Source organism: Sturnus vulgaris, chromosome Z (genome assembly GCF_052056855.1).
Source record: "Sturnus vulgaris isolate bStuVul1 chromosome Z, bStuVul1.hap1, whole genome shotgun sequence".
Taxonomy (NCBI): domain Eukaryota; kingdom Metazoa; phylum Chordata; class Aves; order Passeriformes; family Sturnidae; genus Sturnus; species Sturnus vulgaris.
The window spans coordinates 68737281-68762180 of NC_142283.1; the positions used below are offsets into that span (position 1 = coordinate 68737281).

Here is a 24900-nt window from a genome sequence, read left to right on the forward strand (position 1 = left end):
CTCATCTTACACTCAATCATCTGATTTTGCTTTCTTACTGAGAAAAAATGTCCTGCATTTACTTGTCAGTTTAATATCAGTATGGTGGACCACAGTGACTGGAGATGCTTCTGTACTGAAAGGGACATAGTGTGGCCAGACACGCATGCCATAGAAATGACTGTGTGACTGGACAGTGTCATCCCTGACTTTGGTCCTACATGGACCTGTATTTCTTTCAATGAATAGTCATATTCATTTGAAGAAAACTTCTACCTATTCACCTTACTATTCCTCTCATGCAGCATTAGACAGTCAGCCAGCTGGTTAAAAACAAAAAACCAAAAAAGCCCATAATGTCTCTTCTAAAACGCTGTAAGATGTACTCAGGTTTTCAGGAGGGGTGATGGAACTAAAATGCCCCTGATGTGGTAGGGAAGTCACAAGTCAGGCAAGGAAAGGAGTGTGATATCACAGTAGGAAGGACAGCAGATTTCTTGCTGGACACCTTCAGTCTGGCAGTAGAAGGAAATGTGTCTGCGAGGAACCCACAGAGAAGGAGCAGACTGGGCTGAGAAGTAGGAGGGGAAAAGATGGAGTGGGTAATTAGAAAGAAAAAGGAGAGAAAAAGGATTAGATGGGTCAGATAAACAGTGAGATGTCACGGACTGAATGAAGCATCTGAAACGCAGCCTTCATTAATATTTTGGCTGCAGCATCTCAGACTAATTTATTTTATGGACATGAAGAGCTGTTCCTGCTGATGTATTGAGATTATTATCTGGCAACTTTATTGTTTTTTGAAACAGGATTTCTCAATGTTTCTTGAGACCCTGTGCTGATTTTCCACACTTCCCTATGTTTGAAGACATGAATCACCAAGTCACTACTATTTCTGTGCTATCTATCAGGAAATATTCAGGTGATTTTCTTCTTGCCTTGAGGAGATATAGAAGTTATTGCTATCCAGTGGACTCATGGTCCAATCACATGTTGTGCCAAATGCTACAAGAAAAAGGTTAGAAATTGTGGACAAGAGACTTGAGAGTAATCAAGTAAGCAAACATCTGGGTGCTCTACAAACTATTAATTACTACTCCAGAGCAATAATGAAGACAAAATAGCTGACTAAATTTATTTGGATTTTATTCTTATTTTCATCTGTATGTTATTCACAAAAAATATTATTTGCTCAAGAAGGAAAAATAACCAAAACCCAAAATCTGATATAATTTTCCAGACAGCATAAAGGTTATAAAGATCAGGAGGTACTTTCAGTTAGTGTGTGCAACCTTCCCCTCCAGCATGGCTATCCCCACGAGAGAAAGACTCCAAGGAAAGTCACTCCTTTTCTGGCTTAATCTTTATTGCCAGCATCACAGCAAAGATTTATCCAGCTGAGGGTAAGGTTTATACAAGAAAACTACTGGTAGAAACATGATAAACAAGAGAGATGTCTAATCTTACTATATTACTAATACTAAGAAATACAATCTGTTGCTTTTAAAGCATGTATACATCATACATGCTGACAGTACTGCACTTGGTCAAACACCTACTTGCTACCAGGCCCTTTGTCCTTGTTTGCATCCAAGAATAGTCAGAAGGGATGGGACTGTCAGCATGGGTACCTTAATAGATTTGCAATATGTAAACAAAGATGTCATGGTCCAGCTATGCCAAAGAGACTGCTTAGCCGTGTAGGGAAAGAGTGTAGGACATTTCTTTTATTCAGGAAGAGTCTTTGAATATTATCCAGTTGTATCTCCAAGGGGACTGCATGCAGAATGTCTTCATTGCTGTAAAGATGTGTTTTCCCTAATAATTGCCTTTGAGAAAGATTTGCTAAGGCAGAAGGCCTCTTTGTGCAACTGTCTGTAAGGAAACTAGTCTTGGCAAAAATATAAATGCATGGGACAAATGTAACTCAGTTACCTGTGCTTACAAGGGTAGCTCATTATAATAATAATAATGACAATGTAAAATGGTGATTTTTTTTGTGAAGTGGTTCTGTGTATGAGAAGCTGCAAGCACAGATGTATTCTCATTACTTTAATATGGCTTTACTATTAATGCACACTGTTTTGACGTTTAAGTGCATCAGGCTCAACAACACGTTCAGTTCTGTGCAGATGGTTTGCTCAGCTGAATAGCGTATGGTAGAAAGAAGCTGCTTTATTAAAAGAGAAGTATCATACCTCTTACTTTGTAAAGCTTAGTCTATATGTTTTGCCAATCTAAATCTACTCAGTGCAAGCATATGTTTGCGTAGCTTTAAGAAAAACATATTGACAATGTCGGACATGGTAATCCATCACTATAATAGCTACTTTGGCAATTGCACTTCAGCAATACTTTTTAATTCTGAAGGAAATATGAGGTAAATCTGCCAGTGGTAAGGCTGGTGCCTAAGCAAGAGCTCTGTTGTGAGCAGTCGTGGCAAGTGCATCTCTGTCTAACAAAGAGCCTCAGGCCTTTATTCAGAGCTGACCAGATGCACAGTCTCATCAGCTGTGAGGGATTTCACAGCAGAGCTTACATTTGGCAGAGCAAGGTTCAAAGTATGTCCTGACCAAGAACTGGCACATTTTGACATATCCTCCAGCAATAAGCAAAATAAAGCGTAACATATCTTATTTACTCTGTGTGTCACAGGGCCTTATGCTGACAAGGGTGACAGTCTCCCCCTGGCATCTGAGCAGCCCAACCTCACACTCGGTCATGGTCCGACGGGCAGCAGAGCCGCTCACTTCAGCACAGACCTGGGCACCTCCCTCCTCACACAGCCCATCTTCATCACAAACACAGGTGTTGGATGGCACTAAGCAAAAGCACAGAGCAAAAACATTCAGGATAGCACCGAAGTCACAACACCCCCCCCCCCCCCCAGACTAAAATGTTTCTAGGAAATCTGTCAGATTGAAAGCAATTTTCTGGAGGGTGCTCAGACTTCACAAGAAAGACATGGACATGTTGGAGCAGGATGAGAGGAATCCACAAAAATTACCAGAAGGCTGAAGCACCTCTCCTACACAGACTGGCTGAGAGACTGGGCGTTGTTCAGCCTGGAGAAGAGAGGGATCTGGGGTGACCTTATAGCACCTTCCAGTACCTCAAGGGGGCTTGTAAGATAGATAGGAACAGACATTTTAATAGGGACTGCAACGCTAGGACAAGGGATAATGGTTTTAGTCTAAAGGAGATCATATTTGGACTAGATATGAAGAAGAAATGTTTTAAGATGAAGGTGGTGAAACAGGATCAAGTTGACCAGAGAGCTGGTTAATACCCCATCCCTGGAAACATTCAAGACCAGGTTGGACAGGGCTCTGAGCAACCTGGTTCAGTTGAAGACATTCTGGGTAATTGAAGGGGGATTGGACTAGAGGATCTTTACAGGTCCCTTCCAACCCAAAGCTTTCTGTAAATCCGTAATTCTTTCCTTAACCTAATTCCCTAATTCTTTCATTACATTAGCTGATATTCAGGCTCAGTAAAAAAACTAGAAGTGGAAACAAATTGTGCACTGCTGGGGCTTCTTCTGCTTGAAGAGGTTGATCATGCTTGTGGGAAAAGCTTGCTCAAGGTGTCTCAGATGCTGTACTCAAAGCCTTCTCTGATGTTACTTCTTGAGCTGGGCCATGTATCAACTACTCTAGAGCTCAGACAACTTGTAAGATGAGAGATCTGTCTTTGGACACTAACAAACTGATCATGCAAACCCTTACAACTTGTATCTATATTTTCATACAGACAGTTTCATGAAGATCAAAGGATCTACTCCTATAAATAAGTGTACATAGCTGTATCAGTGACATTTAGGTAAGAAGATTCCACCTGATATTTATTTTTCATATCTGTGTCTTTTTTTGGTGTTGTATGCTTTCATTTTTTAAATTTTTGCCTGTGTTTGTCTTTGCTGAAGGTCCAGCCTGTTTCGACTTCATTGCTGTTCTTATTTTTGTCTGTTCAACCCTGCTAGACAAAACAGATGAACTCCTATCTAGTAACCCTTTTTATTTTCAAATTATGACAATAACCATGCCTCTAGCTTGGGCACTTCTAAAACCCTAATTTATTGCTTCATCTTCCCGTTCCTGGTAACCTTTCATTGAATGCAATGTAGCATAGGACACTCAGGGAAAATAAATCAGGGAATTTGAAAACTTCCACTGCAGACAGATTACAAAAACCAGGAACTATTTCCTCTGAGGGAAGAGACCTCAGCTTTAATCACTATATGACAAACTGGGGATAGACAGTGAAGAACAAACAACAGTAACTGGCTTTCCCAGCCAGCCTTTTAATTCCTAGCCAAGGATCTTTCTGGGGAGACTGCTGGGCAAATTTCAGGAGAGGATTAGTTATTCCTGTGGGCAGTAAGAATTCCTGCAGTTGCTGTTTTAAGGAATCTGAATGGTTAGATACAGTGAAAAAGAGTAGGGCTTCAAGGGGTTTCACCTTAAAGGAGAAAGTGGACCAAAAGGATGATTCACTTAATAGGGACTAGGAAGCTTTTCCTGTAGTAGCACATTTTGTTAAAATATTCTGCAGAGTTCTCTTTTCCATGGTTGAAGATTCCTGCCATATTTGGATACTGAACGCTTCGCTAGTGGTTTGAGCCAGCTTAGCAGTGCCTGGCGCTTCTGGAAGGGACTGCAGAAGCCAAATCAGGACAGACCAACTGCCCAACTGCTAATGTGTAAGTGGGGATAAAGATTTCCTTTTGATCATATGAACAATTCTGCTTACAATTGTGAAGAATCTCTTACCATTGCATTTTTCCCATGAACGGCACGAACCACACGGTATTTCAGCTGCCTGGGGTACTTGGCAGTTTCCTACATTAGTTAGAGAGTATTTTCTGCCCATACACTCCAAGGCATGCATCTTGCAAACAGTTAAAGGTGTGTTTCTCTTGGTTCTTTGATCTGTAGCACAGATGTCCAGGGAAGGACTGAAAACAAAAGCAGGAATTGCACTATTTAAATGTACTTTATCTTGGTAACTCTTAAAAAGAGTTGAGGGAGTGAAAAACGTTCAGAGTCTAGTTACAACTTCTCTATTCACTGAAGTACATCCTAAGAGTGCAGCAAAGAACTCAAGACATAGACAGACAGACAGCCAAACTGCTTCCTTGTCCACAGGATGCTGTACCTCAGCAGAGTCAAGATCTGTCCCATCTGAAGGACACGGGTATTACCATCTTTTTACCATTGACCTCAGCAGCAGTGTGAGAGAGAGACTTTAGTTGAAAATATTTCAGACCTCAATTATTCTCTAATTTATGACACATGCATGAACATAAGTGCACATAAAGAAAACATTTCATATACACAGATGACATATACAAACATGCACATATAATATTTTATAAGAATTTAATAACTTTCATAAGGTGTTCAAATATACTTTAAGATTTTTTTTCTGCTGTCTTTTAAAATGCTTGGCTTTTACTAAATAATACTTTAAAATCAACCATCAGAAGCCAAAGATATTTCTTATACACATATAACTCCACAGAAATTTTAAGAAAAAAATACCCAGAAAAATTGCTTATTTCTTGAAATGCGACTAGAACTTTAACACCCACATAAATGAGCTTTTGAAACTGGTAATAGCAATTCGTGGACAACCTTAAACGGTGTTTGCTTTGGGGACAGTTCCAGGAAGTTGCCATCATTTGTGTTTCATGCTCCACGTGTAGGAGGGGACTAAAAAAAACCCTTCCATTACTTCAGTTCCAGGAATTTATCATTATTTGTGTTTCATGTTCCAAGTGTAGGAGGGGAGGAAAAAAACTCCTTTCCATTACTTCTGAGTTTTAATCTCAAACACCTAGCTTCTCCTCTTCTTCTGAATGCAATCAGCAGTTTTTGTGTGGAATGAACAAAAGAGTGACTATCTGGAGCAGAGCATGCCTGTGCTCTCCTGGATGCACTTTACAGCCATGGGTAAGGCACTTCACAGGGTACCAGAGAGCTGAGATAGGCTCCCAGGGGATGGAGAGCTTTGAAATTTAGCCTCAAAGCCTAATTTTCAGCACAGTTCCTCATTTCAAGCTCATAAACACCTCCACGGAAACTTTTGGTGCCTAATAAGCCAATTCTGAACATCAATCTCAGATAAACAGGTGGTTGGTGGGGAGAAGAGGCTGATGAGGTACAGGTAAATGGCCTCAATGAGGAACAGACAAATAGCCTTAATGAGCTTCATGAGGCTGACTGAAGGACAGGGGAATGCCTGTAGAAGGAAGGGAGAGGAAAGTCTAGGAAGAATGCCAGAACTCAACCTTGCTGACTTAATGGCCAGGCATTAAAGTAAATTTTCTTTCCTTTTTTTCTTTTTTTTTTTCTTTTTTTTTTTTCTTTCCCCCCACTCTGTGAATTAGGAAGTGGGTTTTGATCTATAAGTAAGCCACTAATGAAAAGAGCCTTCTCCAAGCTTTGGGAAGGGTTATTAAAAAGATGACTTTGAAGCCTTTTAAAAGAGCTGTCTTTACAGAAATAGTATAGTTTAGTATAGTACATCTTTAAGGTATTTAAAATATGGAATGGACTTCCTTAGCTGAGCCTGAAAAGTTAGGTGCATCTAACTGTGACCAAATATTTTTTTTTATTAACTCTATTATATCCTCCACTTAGGTTAGCATCCTCAACCACTACAGGTTTCTTAACAGCTCTGCTGGGTCAAAATGAGCTACTAAATCCATAGTGAAGTTTGTTGCGTGAATTTTCCCTAATCCTCTTTTGTTAACATAAAGAATGAGGTTAACCCTCCTACTCTGAGGCATAAGAGAACAGACCAAGGGCTATATAGCAGCAGGCACCTGATAAAGGAAGCAGGTGCATTTGTATGCATTGTACTGTGTGGTCATCTGGCTGCACAGTCTCTAAGATAGTGGATTCCTGCTTTTTATGTGAAAGGTATTTTTACTGACAGAAGTACAAGTAAAACTCCCTGTTTATCTATCGCCCTAAAGAACAAAGTGTCTTCCAGGGAAAGCAATTGTATTTTATCTGCAATTAAATTTTTTATTATATTTAAAATTGTTTAGATGCCTTCTTTACTTGCCTAAGTGATAAATCTCAATATCTGAGTATCAAGGTCAAAATCTTGCAGAGAAGACAGCTTAATTTACCTAAAAATATTAACATCTGATCTCTGAGCTTATCTGTGACTTTGCACCACTTTAGCAACACCGAAAAAAGGAAAAGGAGCTGATTTAACCAGCTGCCAAAATTTGAACCCAGGAGTTCAAGGACCATGTTGCCAAACTCTTGCTAGAGTTCAATGCCTCAGACTGTCTTGAGAGTGATTTACATATTTGCTACCTCTGGGTCAGCAGAAGAAATACAGTAGAAATCAACATATTAAGATGCATAAGAAAAAGGGTGGAGAATCCTCACTCATAAGAGAAATTAATAATTTGCATTCATTGCTGAGGAAGGATATTTCCCAGGGCTGGGAACAGCACAACAGTGCAATAAAAAGTGTTAGAGGCAAGGAATAATCCTTGTGTAAAGTGAATGTGAGAAATTCAATAATTTTTACCTGAAAAAATAATGTTAAGGATAAGAACAATATTTTATGAAAGCACATATTGTGAGAAATTAAATAATATCTTTTGAGTCCATAAATACCTTCTCCCTCTTTCACCTGCAATAAGAGGGGAAACTTTTGGGGAAGTGAAAAATTCATCAGGCTGGGAATGATTTTAACTTCCTGGAATTACATTTGAGATGAGAAACTTTAATGTAACACAGTCCAAGAACTCTCAGGAGAGACATAGATGCTTTGCAAACAAATTTTAAGGAAAAAATAAGAGGAGAGTATGCAAAAATTATAAAATCTCATGTTTCATTGTGGAGATAGCTCTTAGCTACTGGAGGCTGAGGTTCTATCTGTATTAACACACCGTGCTCTGGCACCTTCCATATGCTGGGGACAAGTTACACAGAGTAGCTGGCGTCCCTCTTTGCCCCAGAAGATGGGGACTATGTCAGACTGGAATGGCACTCCTGAGCTGTGCCTGGGAGTTATACAGGAATTGGTCTTTATCAAATGTCTATCAGGAGCTGCTATAGCAATTTAGCAGCTCTGGTGCTTAGAGATCATTCCCTTGCCCTCTCACTGATGAGGACAGATGTAGCCTAAGGCACCCTATCACGAGGGACAAATTACCAGCCTGTTCTAGGGTTCTTGTGCTGTTATGGGCAGTCTCTGTAGCTAGTCTCGTGGAAAGTGAAAGGATGGAGGATAGATCTGAAACCAAGGTGTTCCTGAATTACCACATGAACTCTTGCTCCAAGTTCTCTTCAGAGAAGAGGCTACTGCTGAAAGTCACTGCCCAAACAAAGCAAGTTAATTCTGCTCTCTGAGGAAAGATCGGACCAAGATCTGCTCACGTTTTACTCCTACTACCTTATAACAGGCTGGAAGACTAGTCTGCTTTGACAGCAGATTTATCCTTCTGTCATTAGATGCATTATTTCAAGACAATTAAAGGATGGCATGAGGTAACAGGAACGACTGTTGTCTATATTCTTGCCATTTTGACCATAATTATAAAAAATACAAACTGGCAAATAGTAGATTAATTACAAATGAAGCTTCAATACATAACTAAATGTAATTCATTTTATGTCCAAGGTTACTGTGACTCTGCCCAAGGCCTTCCCTAGCTCTGACTCCCCTTGTATTCTGTGAACTGACCTCAAGAGGTACATAGACCAGAAAAGGAGTTGCTGAACCTTTTATATAAGTATTGAGAGAAAAATTGCAGGACCAGATTACTTAAAGCATTTAGGTGTTTAAGGCTAGGAATAGCATTAGATTGTGGAGTTATTACTGGCACTTATCTTTGCACACAAGCCAATGGCCTCAGACCCTAGGGAATTACCCAGTGGATCAGCATCTGAACTAAGCTCGCCAATTTTAATTTTGAGATGTTCAGAGTGCTAATCTTGTCTTAAAATTGGAGTCATCATGCAGAGCACTCTTTGTCTCTGTGCCTATTGGGAAGTACACATGCTCCACTGAAAGTTCTACTTTGAAATCACTTGAGACACACCTTCACAGTTTCTTCCTCCTACTACACATGGATAAGACATATTTGGTCTGTTATTTCCAAACTGCTCAGTTTTCAAACTGCTTGGTTCAGTTACATAAACCTGGCCAGATTTCATATCTAAAGCTCACACCCACTTCATAAGAGTGACTGTAGAGGAGATGTCATCCAGTCTATGCAAACCAGCCCAGGTGTTGGAGTGCTGAACTCTTTGGCACATCGTTCATCAGTGCCCTTTGGTCTCAGCTGTCTTCTTGATACTCCTCTGTTTTGGTTCTCTTACTTTTCTCTGAAAGAACAGAGACTTACTAATTTCCTTACATTATTTCTTCTGCATTGCTTATTGCAGAATATAGGTTTAGATCAAACAGGAGACAGCAAACTCTAATCTGCAAGTTATGAAGTCAGGAAAAGTGACATGACTGTGAAAACTGTTGAGTAAATGTGTGATGAAATTAGATTACTGTGCTTTTCATAACCTCCTAGTCTCTCAGCAGTGAAAAGAATTCTGCTTTATTTCACTAGCTTATTCCTTTGATGGTTTGTGTCCTAAGGGCCTCTGTTTTAACTTTTCCTCAATCCTCTAAATCTTGAAAATATAATTTTATCTTTTTTAATCTATTTCACAGATCAAGCAAAACTATGCCTTCACCTTCTGTCATCCAACCAAATTCCAGCTGCTAAAACCCACAGACAGTTCTTAGAAGGCAGGTAAGTGATGAAGAGGACACTGAGGTGTAAAGCAAACCAAGTACAATGTCTCTTCCGCATGTAAGTAAAGTTTCCTCCTCATCATAGACTGAAAACTAAAGAAATGTAATTGGTCTTGAACGTGAAAATCTAATTGCCAAATTGAACATGAACTTACCCACACTCATAGGGCATTTTGCACACACATTGTGACTGATGTACTTTCTCCCATGGCTGACATTTAGGCTCTGTCACTTCTGTTTTCACACTGGGCACTGAAGTAGAAGAGAACACAGATATTAAGGGTCAGAAAAATAAGGGCTGTTAGAGGACTACTCTGAAATTATCGGTTGAGTTTAAAAGGCACTGAATTATGTAGTCATGACACAAAGTCACATCCTACATGGTCATTAAAAGTATCTACTACAGGGAAGTAATCAACAGTATTAAAAAGATATGATACACTTTGCAAAGTTACTGTTCAGTAATTTATCCATGGGTCACCAGCCAGATGGAAAGAGACAGGTACTATGTTAAAGCTTAAACATTCATCTAATTTCTGCAGCAATTATTTGTTTCTGCTAAATTTAGCACTGCTGAATCATAGCTGGGAACAGTTTTGTCACTAGGTTTCAGAATTATTGACTTCACTGTTGTCACTAGAAAAGCTAAGGATCCAAACCCCTATGTGAACCCAAATATCTTTATACCCTGATGGTAATGAAAACTACAAGTTCCATCATCAGTCCTCAATTTGTACCAACTTTTAAAATAAAAATAATAGTAATTATTGGGGAATTTTCATAATCATAAATGTACCTTTCTTTAAGTAGAGAGTTGTACTCCAAATATTGCTGAACATTTCTTTGTAGGTTTCTATAGCATGTTAACAGCAAGACTTTGCTAAATCCATATGGACACAGTTTCTAAGAAGGTTTTATCCTGATTTTTTTTCAGATTGTGTGTCTGCAAGCATGAAAATTTAGTACTCCAGGTTGTTGCCTTTCCTAAAAAAATACCTCCCTTACAGATTAAGACTTGCTAAGCAAAATAGATAAATTACCAAAGAAGAAAAAAAGTAAAAGTAAGAGTTGCAGTGCATTATGATACAGACAGCAAGCATAACCCTGTCTTCCTGCAGAGGAAAAATTTTCACCAAAAATCGCTGCATTTTCTTTATCCCCTAGGTAGTTGGTTGCATAGTGACTAAAAACTCCCATCCAAACATATGTATGCCACTGTGTCTGTGAATACTTCATAATTTTTACCCTTCATATCTCATACTTCTTGAGTTTTTAACTGTTCTTAACCCAATTGTCATCCTTTATATTTTTTAACTTTTATACTAATATACTGCTCCCAATACAGCCAAGCAAAAGCTGTTTCTTTCTTTCTGATGGAAGCATTTGAAACGTTCTAATTATTGCTGGAATTTGAGAACATGATGTTAGCAAAAAATCCAAAAACCAAATGAAACTCAATCGCTGAGGCTAAGCGCAAGTAACTGGTAACAGCAGTTCAGCACTGCTACTCTGGAAGTTTAGCAGCAGCAAGTAATTTATGTACAGCTGTGCTACTCCTTCAAACATCACTACACTTCCTGTTGATGTGTTTATGACAGCAGATGACTTACATCAGAAATCTCACAGGACTGTTGCCTTTTGATGTCTAAAACTGACTGTCACCGTCCTCCTTCTGCAGTTGAGGCAATGTCAGCAGCATTAGCTGATAAGGAGAGGACAAAAAAATGCAGGAGATGTGCTAGTCTCCTGCAGCAGTGGCTGTTGTCCCTGGTCAAGGGTCTCCTCAGGTGAATATCTGGGACCTCAGGTGAAGATGTGGCAGGCTTGAAACACAAGCTGCTTGAGTGCTTCTGTGTCACTGATCAGCATCACAGCATCACAGCAGCTCAAGAGAAATTGTCTGTCTTCCACAGTTGGAAAAGATGACTTAGACCTGCTTGAAACTATGGCCTATTTCCCTTTCTGCCACTGCCTGCCCATTTCAAACTAGAGCAAACTAAGCATGAACTTCAAGCAGCATTTCCCATTGCTTCCAGTTTCTGGATATTTACTTCATATCAGCTGTCTGACTGCCAGATCAACAAAAGCAGTCACCCATCCTGTCTTCCTGTGTCACAAAAGACTCTGGTGCACTGAACAGCTTCCAGATAGAAAAACTCTAAGGTGTAGTTATATCTTGGTAGTATTATACAATATGTGAAAAGTGAAACTTATTTGGTGGCAGAATAGATAGCATAAAAATCTCTTAAAATAGTTAGTGGCAATACTCGATAGCAATAGTCAACTGGGAAGCAAAAACAGACCACAGAAAACACACCCTCATGTTTTCTGTGCTCCTTGTTGGTGATGTATGGCTTCTCTATCACTGTCTCGGCAATAGCTCCATATATATCTGAACTAAATAAAGCTTAGCTGGAAAGACACTGCAGGAAAGAAACTCCTGCATTGTACTTGAGGACTGCAGTGGCTTACCTGCTCCCTTGCACTGGATAGTCTTCACATCAGGAGACCACTTGAGGCTGGGCTCACACAAAATGGAGCGTGCCCCTTCCAAGTGCATGCCATGTGGACAAGACAGAGTTATTCTCTCACCAATCTCGTACACAGGTTTCCATGGCTCTCCTTGCAAACCCCCCTCCAGGTCAGGCAGGAGACAAGCAGTTTCTGTGGATTGAAGCATTTCAGACAGCCACAGTATATCAGTGTATTGTGTAAAGTAGTCATGTATTTTATTTTCTCCAAAATTTCTTTTAAAATTGAATGCTGAGGTTAGCTGACTTTCCTGTAGAAAGGTATCAGTCAGGATATTAACTCATCACACCAGATAAACATGCAAAACTAAGGACACAGAGACAGGATCTTCTCCTACTGCCTGTAGGTGTAGCCCTAGCTGTATGAGGGTTTCCCTTTACTTAGGATCCATGTTTCTGTTGACAGTTCCTACTAGGCAACAGCTTCCCAGTAGAGGGATATCACACATATGGGACCCTGGGACACCATGTCCTGGTATACACAGGGATGGCCTTTAAACATTGTGACCTAGCATTTGTGGGCAGTCAGTCCTGCTTGAGAGGAGAAAAGGGAGATGTTGAACTGCAGTGCTGAAAATCCTCATGGTTCTTGCATATAGCTCTAGGACTGAAGTAAGCAACAATGCTTGTTTCCACAAGAGGTAATTTCTGGGCTGGAATTCAGTCTCCCTTAGTTCCGGCCTTCCTTAAAACTAGACTTTATGGGTCTAATTTTCTAATTCAGCATTACAATATCTGGATTCACAGTAAAGTCAATTTAGACTCAATTATGTCTAGGGAACTGGGAAATACAAGTGTGTCTTTTTCCCCCATTGTAGCTGGAAAGCAGATGTTCTGAGATGTTCCATTGGAATTCAGAAATGGAGCTGTAGTTCAAAACAAGAACCAGTTAGACATACCCTGGCAGTATCTCTCTCCAACTTGCCACTGTAAATTACTGCGACACTTAGCAACAGGATCACCAACAAGAGAATATCCATGTTTGCATGCATAAACAATGCTTTTCCCAACAGGGTATGAGTTTTCAGCATTCTGAAAGAAAATGAATAGGTGAAATTTTGGATATAAAATATAAGAACTGCCAGCAGCACTGAACTCTCTTTGATTCTGGAATGCAGTAGCTGAGGACAGTGAGCAGTATTATTGCTACTGTACAATGCAGTGATGAGAGAGTCTGGAATACTGGGGCAATCCTGGTTATCAAGTCACTAAATTTGATCAAAAGGGGTATGGAACATTGCTCTCCTGATGGTGTATAAACAAACTGCAAATATGGCTGTTATCAAACATTAGCAGAGCAGGATAAGATTTGAACAGCCTTGGGCTGGGGTGAGATCAGTGAAGAGTATATGGCTTTGCCAATTTTTAGGATGGTGTGTTATCAGCTTTCTAAAGGTTAACATGGTGGACTTGAAGACACAGGTTTTTTCTCATTTTGTATTTCACTGTCTTCTAAAGAGAGATCTTACAAAAAATTGAGACTACTCCATGAATTGCAGGGTTTTACCTTTAGTTTGTGAACCAATGTAGAAAACAACTACTGATTACCAAAAAAAATCACTAGCAAAACAAGGAGAGCAAGATTTTGGATCTTTCTACAGGTTCCAGCTGTGCAGAGGCAACTAATGAATTTTGAACTAATCCTTTTATCTATTTATTGAGAAAAGAGACTTATGACAGCCTGATAACATGAAGAGGAATTAGTTCCCCTTGTCAAATAGGCCTAAGCTATGGTGAGCCAAGTACCTTGCCAGGTCTTCATTTCACCAGAGAAAACAGAATAGTGAGTCACAGAGAGAAGATTCCTAAAATATGTTTATAATTTCGTTATGGAGTGCCTGGATGACTGAGCAGTTTTTCTCTATATTGTTGTGATTTTATATGTAATTCACATGGCTCAGTAAATTTTTAATACATATGTGGAATAAAGGACAACTAGATTACTTTTTCCTGTAGGTACCATGGTCCAGAGAAGCAAAGATCTTGTTCTGGTTTTGAGGGTGGGACTTTTTTGGTTTTATCTAACTTTTAGTTTGAAGTTTTGGATACCATTGTGTAAACTTCAGTGAAAAATGCTGCAAGAGTGGCTATTCATTAGATCAGATACTAAGCTTGCCAAGAGAAATACAAATTTTCAAGTGAACATCTATATTAACTGTAAAAAAGACATTGCAGGCAGGGATAGAACAGATAACAGCAACAGAAATAACTTACTTGAACAAATCCATTTTCTAAGAGAGGAGGAGGTGAACAAAATTCTGTAGGATTTATGGATAAATCGAAACAGTGTGGTTCAATCAAGCTATGAAGCAAACAAAAGTACAGTTTAGAATTTAGCATTTTTTCTTTTCAAAATGCTACACTCCTCAGTGAAGCCCATTTTCAAGACACTTATGCATACATTTACATCATGGTTATATTGAAATCGGGCACTTGCAGGCTATCCAAGAGAGTGGTAAATAGAATGCTGTCAAGTATACTGGTTTTTACCCCATTTCCTAGCCTTGTCTTCTGTGACATCCACAGCTTCTGAATTTCATTTTCCTTCAACTTTAATATTAAAGCTCAGTAAGTGATCTCCTTGAATTCAATAGTTTATGCACCCCTCTGAAACAAATTTTCAAATCTTTCAGCAGTTGTCTCCAAGTGATTTTTATTACTTACCGAAGATGCTGCAACTCTTCATCTTCACATGCTTTGCTTTCATGCTGCTCTCCCACGCAGGACTTCCCACCACCTCGTGGGGAGGGGTTGTTACAGATTCGACTCCTTGATTTCCTTCCCCCTGAACAAGGACTCCAGGAAGACCAGCAGCTCCACTGTCCATCAACAACACCTATGCAACAATTGCTTTAATGTGAAAACTACTCCCTTTAATCCACTCTCTGTTTAAAGCATTCCCTCTGAGAAGTTTAAAGGCACAGGCTGTTCAAAGCTAGTGATGGCCCTAACTGTGCCCTCACAGAAAATTCCAGGTTGCAATAAGCTAATCTTCCATCTTTCCCCAATTTTGAAATAGGTATAATTTCACAGAGGCTGTATAATATCAGTGTCTGAGAGAACATAAAAACAGCTATCAGTTGCTACTAATTATAAAATTTAAAAATAAATTTTTTTTAGTCATTGATAATTAATTTAGGGTATGTACTTAATTATAGATGGTTGCATTGAGCAAGTTAGTATTGTTCACTGTATTTAACACTAATAACAAAACAAGCTCTTCATTAAGGACTGTTTATACATACTCAACAAAGACTCAGGCTTGGCATGACCCTCCCCAAGCTGTTTGTTTACAGTGATATCTCACCCCAGCAGTCACTGCATGGGTATGTAGACAGACTCTGGAAGCAGGAGAGCACATTTTGCTGCTTCTAAATTCTCAAAGGTTTAAAGAGTGCTGACCTGGCTGATCTTGCATGAGAGTTCCCAGCTCACAAGCTGCTCCAAAAGTGTAAGGCTTGCAGTAACACACACACTGTGTTCCTTCCACGGCTGCCTCACCACCATTCTGGCAAGGCTGACATTTGCAGGGATCATTTTCAGCCAGGTATTCTTCAATGGCTTGTTTCAGGTAATGCTTTTTGACTGAGGAGCAGGGCACTTCCTTTACCAGCTCATATAATGGTGTTAGCTACACACGGTAGGAAAACATGCATATTAAATAGTTATGACTGGAATATAAGTTTATAAGCACATTTCATCACGCAAAATAATTTGTGACATATGCTTCCGCACATGGGATTTAGCACATTAGATGCTCTAACTTGCTAATTAGCTAAAATCTTACATTATTATTTAATATTAGCCTTTTTATGAAAAGCCAGTTCTGCTTAAAGGCATCCTTTAAAGCTACTGGTATATCACATTTCACTGAACAGTGATCAAAGGTAACAAAATCTGAAAATATTTTGCCTTTAAATTGATTAATTTATGATATTATAGTTAATTTATGATATTATTAGTTGAAAACTTCCTAACAGAAATATTTGGGGTTTATACCATTCTTGAGTATGTGGGCAGACCCCAAAAGGTATGTAGACAAGGTAGCAGTGAATAGGGCCATGCCCAGCTCTGAAGTGTCTCATTTGGAGAATCTCCAGTTATGCTAAACTTCTGGATGCAGAATGAAAGAGGGGAGATAAAAGGGATATGCAGAAGTTGGCAAGTGAAGTGGAAGCCACACAGATGCGCCCATATGCATTTTGGGAAAGGGGCTATCTCAAATCTAGTCTTTCTCCAATGCTAACATGACCCTCTATTCCTAACCAGAACTCCACTAAAATCACTGAAGGCTGGTATTGACCTGTCAATGGACTTAGATTTGTGATGCACCTGACCATACTAGCTTCACAGCATTTTCTTCCTGAGCACTTTCTTTTTTTATAAAGTGATCTGAAAACAAAATGAGTGTAGATCATGGAGAGATTAATCACCCGCTGTAGCTTAATAATTTCTCCCCTTGAGGTGATCCCATCTGCTTACCTCTGCTTCAGGAAAATATCCTTACCTTTTTTTTAATTATTCTGGGATAGTCTGTCACTGATGCAGCCCACACAGTGTACAGCCGATTGTTCCCAGCAGGATTATCCAGGTCTAGATAACTAAGGCCAGCAACAGCAGCTGGGCTTCCTCCTTCTATGTACGGGTCTCCTTTAATTTTATTGCCACTGCTTCCTGCAGATTCAGGATAGGAAATACATAAATGTAGACACTGCTATGTTTACAAATGGAAATAGAAACAATACGCACAAAAACTCTGTAGCAAGTTGTGAAAGGACTCAGTGGTGCAGTTCAACCACCTATGCCTGGACAAGCACTCCCACACTGATCATATACAGGAGTTATCTGTTTTTCCAGGTGTCTTGGCAGCTCTAACTTAAGGTGTCCAGAAAAGTGCTATTTACTGGGAAAACATTAGCAATAGCTGACAAGTGCCAGAGAGCCTTTTAAACCAGACACTTGATGTCTGGGCTCAGCATGTTAGGATAGAATTCATCAAAATTATCAACACCTGCTCCTCATTTTGACAGCTATTTAGGATGAGATGAGATATGGATACATGACAACTGTGTGAGTCACCACTGAATATTTACCTGAAGAAGTCAGTAGCAGTTCATCCAGTTTGGTGCATTCTTCCTTCTTCTTTTTCACAATGAATATATTCCAGCCTGATGAGGTACACTTGTACAAGTCTGTTATGCTGACACCTGCAGATAATCGATCCATTAACAATATTGTACACAGAAAGTGTGTCAGATTAATTTCTGAGTTTTCCATTGGCTAGAGAGGTCATGAAGTACACTTAAACTAGAAGGTAACTAATGCTAGTGCATTTGTGTGCTGTGGAAAGACCCACACATTGCTAAAGCTTATTGATAAATGCTCAGAGGCGTGAAGTGTATCTGGGAACAGTTTACAATATCATTTATTTTCTCAGCAGTCTGTAATTCTACAGCACTGTTCCAACTGATTACCGTTATAGGTGCCACTCTGGTGTTTGCTCTGTGATTTTTTCTGCTTTACACTATTGTATCCAATCTTCACCTCCATGTAACCATTCAACATCGTTTGAGATTTATATTCAAGTTTAACCTGAGGAGGTCCTAAACTGACTATATTATTTTTATATTTATATCCAGAGCACTGCAAGCCACAAACATGAATCTAGAACTAAATGCTGTGGTTTGAGCACATTTTTTTAGTCTTTTTTCCTTTTGACCATGAAGAGAATGTGATAACTTGTAGAAGTCTGTTACTTGATTTTAGACATTAGCTGGAAAAACATACATAAAAATTTTTATTCTTGATTAATGACTTTGCTTTCTGCAACAAACATCTAGTACTTTACCTTCTGCTTTCATTTTGTCAGTATCCATATAAAAAATAACTTTGTAATGTCCTCCTAGAGACCCAGAGTGTAAGAAGTGTGTCCCAAAATGTTCAATAAGTCTTCGATAGATGCTGTACTCGTAGACGACTGGAAGGTTGAACAGTTCCTTCCAGAAAGGCTCCGCAAGAGTGAGAAAGTCTGGGCGGTTGTTAATAAACTGAGCAACTTCCACACTGTTCTCAATAACCATCAGCTGCTTACTCTGGGGGAAGGAAAAGCCATCAGTCATGCTCCACGTGACTGTCAGAGTGGCCCCTAAAAGCCAGACGGCACACACATTCTACTGGCTACTAGCCAACAGCTTTACAGAGCTGTTAGATATGTCTAAGCAACACAGCAAATGCAAAAAGAACACCTGAAGTAATGAAATATGGTTGGACCTTTATTTATAATTGCTGCAACATCTATATTTTCCTCCTGTGTACTTGAAAACTAACATAAGGACAAGTGAGATCTCACTCTTCAAAGGTAATGGTGGCTTCCAGAATCAGAAGCCTGGCAGAAGAAGGTTAACAAGCTTTGTCTGAAAGCAAATCACAAGCAGTACAGTTGTTCTTTGCACTGCTTTTTCTAGGTAAGGCTTTTGTTATAAGGGTCTCTAGCCATTCTGAGGATGCTGCTTAATTACAAAATCCAATCTGCCTATACAATACCATTCACTTCAAAAGTTGTTTTTGAATTTGGTTATGCTGAGTCACAAAATATGTCATTGTTAGTGGCTGCTTGGGAGCTATAAAATGCATACATTTGTTACTTGATTTTATTTTCTGTAATATAGAGGTTGTACTTGATAATTGAAAATTACTCTCAAATTATTTATCTAATGGTCCTTTTAAAATAAGTTAAAGGCATAAGCACTCTGACCTCCTGGCTGTTAAAGACACCAGATTTCTCTCTTAATGGAGTTCTACTAATGGAAAATGCATTATAAAATAAGTTAGTTTTAAACACAGAAGTATTTCAATCTTTTTGCTCCTCTATAAGGACCAAGAGGTAGCAGGGAAAAAAAAGGCAATAAACCACTTGAAAAAAAGAAAAAGATTAATCAGTTATGAGAAGAAGCCAATGACTTCTCCCTTAAATAGGGAGAAAAGCAGATAGCAAATAAATAAATTACTACTAAATAGGTAAGACAGAGGAAATAGAACCAGCAGCCAACTCGTTTGGATTGATAAGCAAACCAGTGATCTCTTTTTAAAGGTTTTATGGGATATTTACTGTCATGCAATTTGTGCCAAAAATGTCTTTATAAAACAAGCATTTTCATCTCACTACAAAATCATGAATAAAATAATGAAAATATTTATGCAAAATACTAAGCTAGAGTGACAAGTTATACATACCTTTTGCAGATTTTCATTCTGTGTCTGTCTGTGTGTGTGTTTGTATCTGTTCTCATTCTCATACCGCTCTACAAGTTTTGTATAAGACCAGGTGCTGTTAAAAAACTCATAACTGAAATCATTCTGAACTTTAACCTAGAAGGTGAAAGATAGATGTCTGTATGAAGAACTTCATGTAAGATATAAAAAGGATAACTTACAGAGTAGAACAAGGCCTTTGTGATGCAAAATAAGCTGATGTGTTTTTCAGGCTGAATTAATTTTAGATTTCATAAGAAGTACTGCTATTGGAAAAGTATGGAAATGCATTCATATATATTTATATACAGTATTTATGCTACGCAGTAAAGTACATTATGGATTTTTTGGTATGCTTTTGATAACTGTGAAACCAAATCACTGAGAGAGTGACTTCAAACAAAACATCTCTGGAAGATCTACACAAAGCATGCCAAAGGCCTAGATTTCACCCCCCAAAACATTTCTTAGTGCAATTCAGGTCACTTCTTATCCTAAGAAAATTAGCTTTACATTCAGTCTAACTGTGAGAGATTCAGAAATCACATCTAAGAATTTTTTTTTTCCTTTTAGTTTAGCAAGATATACACCAGTTGGTATTTCAAAATAATAAGCAACTGCAGAAGGGTACAGGTGTCAGTGAGCTGTGTTTAGGGAAGTGTACCTGCCAAGGGCTCCTTGACCTTTGCATCATTCTCCCAGTTTTAATCCTGACTGTAAATGCAAAGCTATGCTTAATGGAAACGTACCTGGAAATTATAAGCGAGAACACTTTCACTCAGCCTGTAGTATTCTCTCCTATCGCCGCTAAAGACTTTTCTGCATTGCCCTCCGAAGCTTTTTGTATGAATGACTCTTCCCTTAGTCTCACCAGTAATAATATCAAAGCTACAAGAAGAAAAAATATGTCATTAAGACAGAGACAAAAATTACAGAGCCATTATAACTGAGTACTGTATCTGCAAATCATGATCACAGGCTGATTTAACCAAGAGGTTATCACTTGATAGACTTTTATATATGCAGAACTGCAGTATGCATAGCATGATACAACACTGAAAGTGAAATGTTGGTCTTGATTTGTCAACAAAAATTACATGTCTTCTCTATAGATTAAGACATTTATATCTATCTCAACTGATATTAAGTTCTATTGTTTGAACAGTTACTGCAACACAGAAACAACGGGGCATCCGTTCCAAAATTTGGGGTCGGTGTTTATTGTATCTGAAGTGTATTGCATAACAAGTGGTAAATCAACACCAAATAAACTTAAAACAATTATTTCGCTAGGTTGGGGTTAGGACGTATAAACAGAAATCCATTTGAATCTAGAATGCTCAGCAATGAACAAAAAGAATGAACATTACTGAACACTGCTCATTTTTTCCATGCTGAAGATCATGTGTTAACTACTTGAAATTTGATTTCATATCTTATTATGTCTTTCAATAGCCGGAATGAAACACTGAAAGCTTTATTCTCTGCTTCAGGTCAAAGGACCTGTACATCCTGCACTGAACCATTGGCACGGAGGAAGCAGTTGTACTGAACACTTTTGCATATGAGATGTTTTACCATAAGCCCAGAAAGTCTATCTGTACACCCAGAGCTTGCAAATACATCAAAATGTAAGTGCATTTGGTACCAGAACTACTAAGCCTGGCACAAAACATTACCCTGCTCCTGTAAGTTCTGAATTCAGAGGTGTTTTGTCAATATCACATACAGTTTTCCTCTCTTCACATCGATCTTCATCTGCACCATCCTCCTCACAGTCTTGATCACCATTGCACACTAGGGATCTGCTAATGCACTGACCTAAATCAGGACAAACATGCATGAGGAAAGAAGTGTTTGTTAGTTTAAAAATAGATCACCTAAAATCAAAGCAGAAATCCTATTAATCTATTACATTAATTAGCATATTCACTCCCACTATGAACAGCCTGTGCCCACAAGGGCTTGTGAAACATAAAATGTAGACATAAAGAAATAGTGCATAGCATACTCAAGAGAGCCATAACCAGTAAAGGCTTGTGATATATCAGTGAAACAATTGACTTCTAGATCTGCTTCCTAAGCTTTCACCCTTTGACCCAGTCACTAGTGATTAACTGTGATTGTCTCCCTAGTAGCACGAAAACATGTTTATCAGTCCTTGTGATAAATATCTACCTACGAGATAATGTGCTCCCTCTGTGAAGGTAATGGGAGTCGCTTGGATACCTTTTATGGAGCATTAGTTTCCATGATCCAGGTCATTTCATGTTTGGAAATAGCCTAGAACAGCTCCAAGACATCTATGAAATGTTGCATTCCTTAACTACCTTCTTATAATGAAGAAAAAAACCTGTTCTCTGGGGCAAACAAGTAAGGCAGAATGAGTTAGAGAGGATACCAGGGCTACAGCATATTATCTTCAACGCTCTGCAATACTCCAGATAAATTAAAAGCATGCATAGCTGAGGCTGAAAACAAAGAAAACATTAACCTTAATGAAATTCATCTGTAGATCAAGAACAATGCAAATACATTGCCCCTTTACTGAAGTTGAAAGATAAGTTTATTTGCTTAATTTCATGAGTAAAAATATTGAAAACGGTCTTGGATGGTACCTGAGAAACATCTGAATCGATCACCACAGCCATCTTCTGTTGGGCAACCCCTAGTAGGGGTGCACGGTCTTGTTTCAAAGGTCTCCCCAGAGCAGGGGTTTCCTCCATACTGGCCATAAACTGCCACTGTCCGTCTCCTAACCTGAATGCCAATCAAAGGAGATCTTAGAAAATCCAAACGCAAATCCAGTTTGTTACTGTGAAGACAGTGCTACTACTCTAGACATTCACTATTTTTTCTGAGAACTGCCACACCTGGTATTACCACTACATATTAGAAAACTCTCAAGTTAGTAGAAAGACAACACTTTTGTCTATAATATTTTAGACTGGTCCATGAGCTTGGCTTGGTTTGTTAAAAAATCTAATATATAACTGAAGTCAAAAGAAACCTGCTAAGAAATTTAAGTGGGTTTTTTTACATTTTTAATAGGACTAACCATGCCTGATATGAATTTGTTAACATTTTTCAAAGCAAACAACGTCATTAAGGAAGATGATAAAATCTTACATCCAGTGGGCTAGTTTTTGTTTCTAAAAAAAGTAAATACTGTCTGATGGCACATCTTTAATTTTGACTAATCCCTCCTTAACTGATGTAACATCAAAGTAAATGAGAAGGAAAATCAAAAGAAAGTGTCTTGCACACCTATAGGTTGCAGTGTAAAAATCATCAACTTATTTTCATTGAAGATAACACTTTGCAACCAAGTTTTCTTCCCTGGTGACATGATGCCACTAATGAAAAATCAGTGGAATTGGTACAAACTAGCACCAGTGGAGGAATATCTGAGTTTACTGGACAGTTCAGCTGAGCTTTTTGAAACTATCACCAAAATAAAAGGAGTGCAAATTATTTTACAACAATAAACATCATGGCTTTGAACAGAAACATATTGGGACAGACTGGAGGATTTCTCTTAGTTCCCTGCCCTTCAGACTTCTTGTTCTGCTGGGGCTCTTGTCTCAGCACTTTGGGGGTTTAATGTTGGAGTGGCTTCTTAATTACCAGGGAACAAAGCATATGCTAATGAGGTTATGAATACAGAAAAGATGTGCCCATCTATACCTGGTTTTGAGTACAGCCATTGCACTCAGACCAAGGGCCAAAAGAACTCCAGCGGCAATGGATTGGAGAGGAAGGGCTGCTCCGGTATTGGTTTTTGCATTTAAAAAACAAACAAAAACACAATAAAACAAACAAAAAAGCAACAAAAAACCACCCTCCAAAAAAGCAACAAACAAAAGAAAAAAGATAGGAAAATCATCAGGGATTTCCGTCCATAAGCACGAGTGCAAAATTTCCTAAAAGGCAAAGCCAACCTTCAATAATAATGAGCAGGACCAGGTTTACTATAAAACCATTTGGATTTGCTTTTCATTTGTAAGAATGAAATCAGTCCCAGCTTGACATTTCTGGCCATTGGAAAGAAGAAACTAGACACATTGACCTAGCCTAAAGATCAGCAACAAAACGAACTGCCAGTTTCCATGGGAGCATTGGAAGTGCAACAGTCCCCGTGGGACTGGGGCTGGCTTGGGGTAAGCTGTGCCCAGTTTGTGCTGTGTTTCACAAATATGGGCTGCTGTGCCTCACACCACCACTGTGCACTCTCTTCCCCAAGGATGGCTGATTCCTCTGAGTAGAAGTTAAAGGACACCATAATGCCTCCCTGTTGTTGCCCCTGGTGGCAATGCCGGAGCTGACACCAAATGGTGTGTATTTCTCACAGGAAATGTTCCTGATGACCCCTTGAAACCCTGCCTCACATCGTGCACCACGATTATACATGCTTAACCTTCAGCATGTATTTTGTTAAATAAATATTCACCTGGAAGAAATGGGAAAGAAACCTGAAACTTCCAGCAACAGAAAAAACCCCAGCACCTGAAAAAAAAAGTAAAAGCAAATTTACTCTGCTCTTCTACTTTTTCCTCCCTTTTTAAGATCATGCAGTTGTTCATGGTTTCTGCAATCTATACACTAGTCAGCTTAAGAAATAAAAGGAAAACGTCACACAGATTTTTCAGCTTTGTTGTGCAAGCTTGTTTTTAAATTTTCTTTTTTTCTTGCAATGCTATCCAATTACTTTTTTCGTCTATTTCTACATATAAATTAATATTTCATTGCACTTTCCATATTCACTTCACCAGTACAAATTAAGTAAGCAATTTTCTTACCTTCATGTTAGACAAAATACTCAGATATACAGCAATTACCAGGGAAAATGCACTTCTAGCATTTGGAAGCCAAAGGAGTCAGCCAGTCTGTCTGTTGCTGTTCATCTCTTTTCACTCTGCTTTGCTACCCTGCTTTTCTTTCCCTAAAAGGGCTGTATACAGTGCCAAGGAATTTTAACCTTAACCCATCTAGTTCTCTCCAGGGACGCAGCCTGCTTTGGGAGCTGTTCAGTATTTTTAAGACATATAAATCAAAGTTTGGATATATTAAGTGGGACTGGCAGAAAACTGTGAGCACTTACTGAAAGAAGAATCATCTTTTCCTTATCTTCGCATAGTTTCTTTCCTCTGAACAAGACTTTTGAGAGATCCCAGGTCACATGCACTACACACCACGGCTGAATTCACAGCTGCAGCTGCTCTAGAATAAAGCTGATGTTACTAAGTTTTCATTTTAAGCACAAATCTTCATTCTCCACTTCCAAAATCATACTGATTTTTGTGTATCAAATTTCACAGTGAAAATCGGCTTATGGATCTGAATGCAAGTTTTGGTC

At 38.8% G+C, this 24900-nt stretch overlaps 1 protein-coding gene across 2 annotated transcripts; it reads right to left on the bottom strand.

The window, feature by feature from the left end:
• Positions 1-1108: 1108 nt before the first annotated feature.
• C7 (complement C7) lies at positions 1109-24562 on the bottom strand. 2 transcript variants are annotated; one of them, XM_014875541.2, is made up of 18 exons: positions 24344-24562; positions 23995-24050; positions 23232-23307; positions 22163-22304; positions 21224-21365; positions 20294-20432; positions 19527-19661; positions 18142-18385; positions 17387-17500; positions 16801-16967; positions 15696-15924; positions 14958-15129; positions 14508-14595; positions 13193-13325; positions 12235-12426; positions 9918-10014; positions 4752-4936; positions 1109-2800 (listed from the first exon to the last, which is right to left on the bottom strand). In XM_014875541.2, the coding sequence occupies exons 1-18, from the start codon at positions 24347-24349 to the stop codon at positions 2613-2615; spliced, it is 2505 nt and encodes an 834-aa protein (XP_014731027.1). In that variant the 5' UTR covers positions 24350-24562; the 3' UTR covers positions 1109-2612. The 2 variants fall into 2 exon arrangements, with proteins under 2 accessions (XP_014731027.1, XP_088012156.1); XM_088156030.1 differs by having other exon boundaries at positions 21274-21365; positions 24344-24456.
• Between the last annotated feature and the right edge of the window lie 338 nt (positions 24563-24900).

Excerpts from the sequence above, each read along its gene's own strand:
- C7 (XM_014875541.2), bottom strand. Across the intron at positions 19,662-20,293 it reads TTCTCGCTTATAATTTCCAG|GTTAAAGTTCAGAATGATTT; the intron begins GTACGTTTCCAT and ends TTCACCTTCTAG. Across the intron at positions 4,937-9,917 it reads AAAATGCCCTATGAGTGTGG|TCCTTCCCTGGACATCTGTG; the intron begins GTAAGTTCATGT and ends TTTTGTTTTCAG.